The sequence below is a fragment of the Myotis nattereri genome, assembly GCF_964212035.1.
Source record: "Myotis nattereri genome assembly, chromosome: 7".
Lineage (NCBI taxonomy): Eukaryota > Metazoa > Chordata > Mammalia > Chiroptera > Vespertilionidae > Myotis > Myotis nattereri.
The window spans coordinates 22,814,708-22,823,665 of NC_138082.1; the positions used below are offsets into that span (position 1 = coordinate 22,814,708).

The 8,958-nt window shown below is 50.1% G+C and overlaps 1 protein-coding gene across 2 annotated transcripts; it reads left to right on the forward strand.

Moving 5' to 3' along the window:
- The first annotated feature begins 426 nt into the window (after positions 1-426).
- INHA (inhibin subunit alpha) lies at positions 427-3,081 on the forward strand. 2 transcript variants are annotated; one of them, XM_081096043.1, is made up of 2 exons: positions 427-782; positions 2,146-3,081. In XM_081096043.1, exons 1-2 carry the CDS (start codon positions 512-514, stop codon positions 2,976-2,978), a joined length of 1,104 nt encoding a protein of 367 aa, XP_080952169.1. In that variant the 5' UTR covers positions 427-511; the 3' UTR covers positions 2,979-3,081. The 2 variants fall into 2 exon arrangements, with proteins under 2 accessions (XP_080952169.1, XP_080952170.1); XM_081096044.1 differs by having other exon boundaries at positions 701-951.
- The last annotated feature ends 5,877 nt before the right edge of the window (positions 3,082-8,958 follow it).

The window sequence follows — 8,958 nt, forward strand, 5'->3', positions numbered from 1 at the left end:
TCCAATGCCGGCCCCCCGCAGCAGCTTGTTTGAAAGGGGCCCCAGGAGGTCTGAGGGCTGGCGCACTGTCTCCCTGACAAATGACACTCTTAGGAGCTGGCAGACCCCAGTTCCTAGCCTCCTGCCCCACCTGAAGTCACTCCTGTGCTGGGTCTGGGACGTGACCCACATAGTGGGGAGGGGGTGTGCGGGGGGGGGGGGGGGAAGGGGTTGTAAGTGTGGGTCAGGTCACTTAGGGTGAAAACCCTCCCCAGCACCTTCCCCCACATTCCTGGCGGGAGTGGGAGATAAGGCTCAGGGCCGCAGACATCTGCGTCAGAGAGAAGGTCTCAATGCCATAGGCAGGGGCAACTCAGACTGCAGGGCGTGGGAAGGCCTCGGGAAGACGGGTGAGAAGGGTAGAAGAGGGCGGGGGAGGGATGGGGAGGGGACAGTGGGGAGGTTCTGGGCAGACCCTGACAAAGGGGCAGTGATAGGGTGTGGGTTCAGCATTGACAGGGACAGGTGAGCCATGTTGCTACAGCTGCCGCTGCTGCTCCTCTTGCTGGTGGCTCCACAGTGGGGGCATGGCTGCCAAGGGTCAGAGCTGGACCGGGAACTTGTCCTGGCCAAAGTGAGGGCCCTGTTCCTGGATGCTTTGGGGGCCCCGGCAGTGAGTGGTGAAGGCGGGGACCCTGGAGGCAGGCGTCTGCCCCGAAGACATGCTGTGGGGGGCATCCTGCGCAGGGGCTCGGAGCCTGAGGAGGAGGATGTCTCCCAGGCCATCCTTTTCCCAGCTGCAGGTAACGAGGATGGGGAGCGGGGCACTTTGAGAAGCAGTGTGGCATATAGCATGGGATTGGAAGGTAGGCAGATCTGGGTTTGAATCCCAGGCCTGTCACTCAGCTGGCTTGGCAACGTGGGCCAATGACTGAACCTCCCTGAGCTTCTGTCTCCTCATCTATAAAACAGGTAATGATGCCTCCCTCTCAGGATTCAGGGAGATGGTGTATTCTGCGAACGCACCACTCAGAGGAGGAGTTAGGGGGGTTTTCGCCTGGGAGGCCAAGGGTCTCTAGAGACAGAGATATCTGGTGTGGGACCTTTTTTGTCACCTTTCCTCTTATCTCTGTCTTTGCTCCCTGCTCCAAACAAGCTGCTCCCTGCTTGTTTCTTTTGCCCCAAGTAGCTGAGTCTTGGGAAGACATCAGGGAGGCAGGAGAAAGAGTCGTTGGGAAACTTTTCTGGGATACTTAGTCGAGCTTCTCTTCAGTTCCTTTCTCACCTTTCCTTGTTATACTAACTCAGTGAGGAGAGGGCTCCTTTGGGTGGACTTTCTTGGGATCTGGCCCACCTTTCTTTTAGGGAGCACCCCTGCCGCCCTGCTCCTCAGTCCCCATGCAGCACAGTGAGTAGAAGTGTGGCTTTGGGATTGGGCAGAATCCCAGCCTGGCCTCTTAGTAGTTAAATGCCACTTTACCTTTCTAATCCTCGGTTTCTCTACCTGCAAAATGGGTCAATTGTTGTGAGGTTTATAATGAGATAATCCATGTAACAGGATAGCCCCAGCTGCCACTTCCTCAGCTGGTGCTGGTTCGTGCTTGTTTAGTATAGTCTGTGTACCTGTCAGGGTAAGGATGCCAACTGCACTTTCTTAGAAAGAACTTTCCTTTATTCTCAGCTTTCCTTTCTCCTCTTCCTACTCTTTAGACGGTGGACTTATGTTAAAGAATTTATCGTGCAATATTTCTGACATGTAAAAAGATATAAAGTGTAATATAACAAGTGCCTGTGAACGCACCATTCAAGTTGCCATCTCACACTAGCAGATGAACAAAACGTTAAGTCTAACTAACAATTCCAAGTGCCCGTGTAGGCAGAGTGGCAGGGCCTCTTGCACGTGGCTGATGGGAATAGAAACTGGTAAAACCACTGTGAGAGAAGCCGGCAATGTCTTGTATTTTTGAAATCCTTTTATGATGAAATAACAAATAGGGCGCCTTTGTCGGTTCTCCCAAGACGGGGACGAGTCCCTGAGTCTGGCAGACCTCTCAGTGGAGTGCTTGGCAGGCTCCTGAATGGCAGTCGCTTTCCTCCTGTCTAGGAGGAGGGCTCCTGGGCTCTGCCAGTCAGGATTGCCCTTTCTCTACCCTCTGTCTCCTGCAGGTGCCCGCTGTGAGGACCAGCCCGCTGCAGGAGAGCTGGCCCACAAGGCGGAGGAGGGCCTCTTCACATATATGTTCCGACCGTCCCAGCACACACGCAGCCGCCAGGTGACTTCGGCCCAGCTGTGGTTCCACACTGGGCGGGACAGGCGGAGCACAGCAGCCTCCAACAGCTCTGGGGCCCTGCTAGACCTGCTGGCCCTGTCATCTGGGGTTCCCATGGCTGTGCCTATGTCATTGGGCCAGGCACCCCCTCGCTGGGCTGTGCTGCACCTGGCCACCTCCGCCCTCCCTCTGCTGACCCATCCGGTCCTGGTACTCCTACTGCGCTGTCCTCTCTGTTCCTGCTCAGCCCGGCCCGAGACCACGCCCTTCTTGGTGGCCCACACACGGCCCAAGCCACCCAGTGGAGGAGAAAGAACTCGACGCTCCACTCCCCCGCTGCTCTGGCCTTGGTCGCCCGCTGCACTGCGCCTGCTGCAGAGGCCTCCAGAGGAGCCCGCCACCCATACCCACTGCCACAGAGCAGCCCTCAACATCTCCTTCCAGGAGCTGGGCTGGGATCACTGGATCGTACACCCTCCTAGCTTCATCTTCTACTACTGTCATGGGGGCTGTGGGCTGCCTACTCAGCCAGACCTGTCTCTGCCAGTCCCTGGAGCTCCCCCTACCCCTTTCCAGCCCCTTTCTCTGCTGCCAGGGGCCCAGCCCTGCTGTGCTGCTATCCCGGGGACCATGAGGTCCCTACGTGTCCGCACCACCTCAGATGGGGGTTACTCTTTCAAGTATGAGACAGTGCCCAACCTTCTCACGCAGCACTGTGCTTGCATCTAAGGGAGTCCTGCTGGTGGTCAAGCCCTGCCATCACCCCTTCTACTTCTCTGCCTGAGGACTCCCCTCCTCCCCACCCCTGCGACAATAAAGAACCCAGTGCATATTATGTCTATGAGTTGACATTGCATCCTAGGGCTTCTCTGATATGGTCAGGGTGGCAGGGAGATCTGGTCTCTGGGAGCATGGGACTGTGGGATCTCAGGTCGCTCAGCCTCACTTGACCTCAGAGATCTGGGGTTCAAGAGCTGGATTTGGATGCCTATCTGGTGGGAAGCTATAATGCTTGGGGGTGATACAAAGGTGTTCCACGCTCCTGACAGCCACTCTGGAGACAGAACTAGCCCTCATGCCAGTTGGACCTGATATGTCCATCAGGTTGTCTGCCCTGCCACACGTAAAGGCAACTGAGGCACACAGAGTGCCTACCTCTAAGGCGGCCAGAAGCCCCTCCCTTGCCATTCTCTGACCCCGCGATGGAGACCTACCTAAAGGTCAGGTGATTCGTAGAGTGGCCAGAGATCATTAACACAGAGGTTCAGAGCTGGTCAGATCTTGGATTTCTCAGGAACTTGGGTGGGACGTGAGGGAAAGATGTGTGTCCGAAAGTTGACAAGGGCAGAGAGGAGGTGCAAAAATGAAGACCTGAGGATTTTAATTTGCTGAGGGCCCTGGAACTCCCTCAAACCTATCATTGGGTCTTGATGTAGCCCTTCATGAAGCCTGGTTCTTGAAATCTTTGGCTCCCTTGATGCACCCTGTGTATCTTTTTTTTTGTAATCCCAAATTAAAATGTTTACAAATTTAGAGAGAGGGAAAGGGAGAGAGAGAGAGAGAGAGAGAGAGAGAGAGAGAGAGAGAGAAAGAGAGAAACATTGATGTGAGAGAGAAACATCAATTGGTTGCTTCTCACAGGTACCCCAACCTGGTACAGAACCTACAATCTTGGTATGTGCCCTAACAGGGAATTGAACCTGCAACCTTTTTGGTGTGTAGGATTACACTTCAACCAACTCAGCCACATTGGGCCCAGCCACCCTATGTAGCTTTTTGTTACCCCTTAACTCAGTCCTTAATGCTGGAAGTGTGGAAAGGCCGAGCCCACTGCTGAAAAAATGTGTGATCTCGTGTGAATCTGTGTACATTCTTTGTGTACATGCTGAGTCCAGAGCAGGGTGCAAAGAGCCCCTTTCTTTTCCCATTGGGTCCATTCTGCCTGCCTTAATTGGACATTGGGACCCCCACCCCCACCCCTTCCTCCCTGCTTTTTTCACTCTTCTCCCCTGGGTCTTGTTATCCTCCTGCCCCCCCCCCCCGCCCCCCCACCCCCCCACCCCTTCACTTCCCACCCCTGCTCTGGAAGTCACTGGTTTGGTTCCATCCAGTCTCCCTTTAATGGGAGTATGGATGGGGGAGGGTTGGGGATGCTCAGGTCCCTCAGACTGAAATTCTAGAGCACTTTCTAATGCTGACTGCACAACTGCATGTGTATTTCTCCTAACAGACTGACTCATCAAAGACGCCCTCCTACTAACCCAGCTGAATGGGGTGAGCCAGTAATGCCCAGGAAGGGCATGTGGAGGGAGAGAGCTCCATCGGCACCCTTTGGCTACCACCTTCCCCGTCCTGAGCTGAGCTGAATGAGATACTGTACTGGATGGGAGAGAGTGCAGTCATCAGAACCAGAGGGGTGACAGAGAGGGAGAGAGGGAAACAAGAGCCCATGAGAGTAGCCTTCCCTCGGCCACACTCACACTGCTGCCACAGGTAGGCCCCGTCTCTGTTGACACTGAATCCCAAAGGAAACTGCTGTTGTTCTGGAGAGGAGAGCTGCCTGTCAGAGCTCCCACTCCCAGCACCTTCATGTAGACCCAGCATCGGGGCTCCTGGGTTGCTACTCAGGCAGTGCACTGGGGAGGTGCCTGGCTGGGCTGGGCCAGTGCTGGGAATGGGAGATGTGCCTGAAGCCTGCCTGAGCACCACTCTCCCTGTGGCTTCCCTTGCCAGATCTTCCCGGCCTGAGGGGGCCTTTCCCTGGGATCTTCAATCCTCCTACTAGGCTCAGGATCCTTCCTCTTCTTGCTGGGGCCACCTGTGACCCTGTGTTATCTAGACTTTCCTGTCCCAGGAATGTGAATGAGATCCCATGGCTGGGGACACTACTGAAGGGCGCAGTGTTCAGTACTAGGTTACTTAGCAGATGGTGTTGCTGGTAAAAATGTTCACGTATCTGAGGCAAAGGGAGAAAAGTGAGTACAACATAGTGTCTTTCAAGGAAGCCAAAGATATTCATTTTATTATTTTTTAAAATCTTTATTGTTGAGAGTATTACAGATGTTCCCCTTTTCTCCCCCAAAAGGTGTTCATTTTAAAGGGCTATCCTTTTTCCTAAAGTTATCATTTCTCTGTGAGCGTGTGTGTGTGTCAAAGTGTTATTTCTTTTATTATATTCAGGTGATGGTAGAAGGTAGTGGGTTTTTGTTTGTTTTAAAGTTTTTTAATTAGCAAAATTAAAACTTGGAAATTCTTATTTGGAGCCTAAGATTTTTCTTTGTAATTTTGCTGATGAAAATGATGAAATTCCCAAATCTGTGAAACCCTGAAATCTGGGAGTCAGTCACTGGTCTGGGCCACCCCTTCCAGGGTCTTAAGGCCTTAGATTCTGCTAACTTAGCAAATCGGGAAGCTACAGCCGCCCCTCCCTAAGAGCGCAGAGAGTGGCTAAAGACATCTTTGCCCTCACTCCTTGCTATGAGACTAAGAGCAGTAACTTCAGAGATCCTCTCTGTTCCCAGTGCCAATCATTAGGCACACTTTGAATACTCTTCATTAAGAGTCACTTTGAATAGAAAACCCAACCCAAACGAGCTTAGATCAAAAACAAAAAATAAAAGTATCACTGGTTCATATCACGTCTGTGAGCACAGCTGGCCAAAGTATGGCTTGACTCTGGGCCCCAAAAATCCAGCTATAGGTCTACATCCCCTGGGTCAGCTCTGTCCCAGGTCCATGGTGGCCTGGGCAGGTCCAGCCTCCCATCAATACCCCACTTGGTCTAGCAAGAGGGAGTTAGCATACAGAAGTCCCAGAAGGAGTCTTAGTGGCCTGATTGTCCTGATTAGGGTCATGTTCTCCTCCAGGAAGGGTGCCCAAGGGGAAAGAATGAGTTAATGACTTAGATTATGTGTCCTACCCCTGCAGCCCGGAGCCTAGAGCACAAGGGCTAAATGTGAACAAGGTGATCTCCCCAAAGAAGGGTTCAGTTACTCCCCAAAGGGGTAGAGGCTAGAGAAAAGTACTGTTGGTTTCTCCTCCAAGTTGTCTCTCACCTCAAGCCCTTTCTCTCTCCCTACATAGACGCCAATTTGCCACGTAGGGGCCATGCTTGATTGGGCAATTTAGCAGTCTCTCTAACCAGTCATTCCCTACCCTTCCGTCCAGGGCATGCCCACCTGGCTGCCAGAGGATACTTCTTTTGTGATCATGTCCCTTATGTACACAAAGTTCAATCCACTTTGTGTGGTATTCGTGCCCTTTACAACTGACCCTAAACCCATCCTTGCAACCTGATCTTACACCCATTTCTCCCTTCCTCTCCCCACCTAACCACCCACCCAAACTCAAATACATCATGATGTTCTCAAGCTGCCATGTATCTTCAGCATGTCTCCTTTCCCCAGGCAATGCCTTCTTTTTTTTAAAAATTTTATTTTAAAATATTATTTTATTGATTTTTTTACAGAGAGGAAGGGAGAGAGATAGAGAGTTAGAAACATCAATCAGCTGCCTCCTGCACATTCCCTACTAGGGATGTGCCGGCAACCAAGGTACATGCCCTTGACCGGAATTGAACCTGGGACCCTTGAGTCCGCAGGCTGACGCTCTATCCACTGAGCCAAGCCAGTTAGGGCAGGCAATGCCTCCTTTAAAATCCAACCCTGATGTCATCTCTTCTGTGGCTTTCCTTGATCCCCAGATGGTAGAGTCAGCCACTCATTCCTCACTGCTTCCTGGCACATTGCTTTTTAACGCTGATTTAAAAAAAAAATATTACTTGGCCCTCAGCCAGTTTGACTCAGTGGATAGAGCGTCAGCCTGCAGACGGAAGGGTCCCAGGTTCAATTCCAGTCAAGGGAACATGCCCAGGTTTCGGGCTCGATCCCCAGTAGGAGGCATGCAGGAGGCAGCCAGTCAATGATTCTCTCTCATCACTGATGTTTCTATCTCTCTCCCTTCCTCTCTGAAATCAATAAAAAAAAAATTTAAAAAAAATAAAAAATGTTACTTGTTTTTTATTTCATACGTAGCACACATATACAGTCTAATAGTAAAGATTCAAATATTGAATATATTTGAATTCAAATATAAAAAAATATATGAAGTTCCCTTGATTGTTTCTCCCAATTTCCGTCCCTTCCACAAAGATGAGTATCCTGCCAGACCTATTCCTGAGTTTATATACATACACCTATCTTATAGAAATAGTCTTTTTTCCCCCTCATGAATATGATGCAATTCTTTCACTTTATTTCTGAGAGCTTCCTATGACTTTATTTTCCAACCCTGCTATTACCTCCTCCCACCCCACTTAGCAACCATACTTCTGCCCCCAAGAAATAAGCTTCTTTTGTTAATCGCATTAGTTATATAACAAAAACGTACACAGCACTTACTGTGCCAGGCATGTTACAACTAAAAGCTCATGCAACTCTCATAGCAACTTATGAGGCAGGCACTGAGATTATTATACCCATTGCACGAATGAAGAAACTGAGGCACAGAGAGATTAATAACTGAAGAGTCAAATCCCTAGTAAGTGGTGGAGCCAGAATTTGAACGTCAGAAGTCTTGTTCCGGCGTCTGTGCACTACAGCTCTACTACATTACCACATCACCTCTGCCTCTCCTCTGTTCTTCAAGTCTGCCTGCTGGAGAGACAAAACTATTTGTGTCCATTGATAAGAGGGGTGTCCCGGCTCCAGGACACTTGTGCAGACAGCAATCACTTTTTATTTTTGGCAATAATCTTTAATCTGAAATTTCTTATCCTTCTTTTAAAAATTCTCAGTGAAAACATTCTTTACTGGTAAGCAGACACTTCAAACTTTTTTTTATTAGATTTGTTGTGCAAAATGACTGACCTCATACATGGCTGTCTAACTGCTTGTTACATAATGTTTTTTGAGCTGATTAAAAGTAACCGTGACTGCAGCAATAAAAAGAGATTGAGGAAAACAACTCTAAACGAAGCAAAACACGATGTAGCACATGCGAAGGTGTTGCTCATCCCTCCTGGGTGTTTCGCTTCCCTCCTAATGTAAACCTCTATATTTTGGAAGACTATTATAGACCAACCGGCACTTGTCTTTGTATGCACATCTATAGGCACTCCACCTAACTGATTTTAAAAATCCTACCAGAGCCTGTGTTTGAGTGTTGGTAGGTGTGGCAGGTGTGGCTCAGTGTTTGAGTGTTGATCTTTGAACCAAGAGGTCCCTGGTTCGATTCCCAATCAGGGCACATACCCGGGTTTCGGGCTCGACCCCCATTGGGGGCCATGCAGGAGGCAGCCGATCAATGATTTTCTCTCATTGGTGATGTTCCTATTTCCCTCTCCCTTCCTCTCTGAAATAAATTAAAAAAAAAAAAAAAAGGATGGAAGAAGGAGGGCACAAGCCAAGGAATGCATGCAGCCGCTAGAATCTGGAAAGACAAGGAACAAAACAAAAGAGAGGAAAATATTCACAGCACAATTTCCTGAGACGTTAACAGCAGGCGGTTTAGCCGGAAACGGATTCACACTCACACGTACTCCCCTTCGTTTGTCCCTTGAGAGACGAGGGGCTGATCAGACAGGTAGGAGCATGAACGGGTTGAGAAGCGAATTGTTCAAGATGGCAGATGTTCAAGAACTGAGGTTTTACTGTATTCAGTTTGTAATCTGGCACTGGAACCGCCTGCCATAGCACTACCTCTACCATAA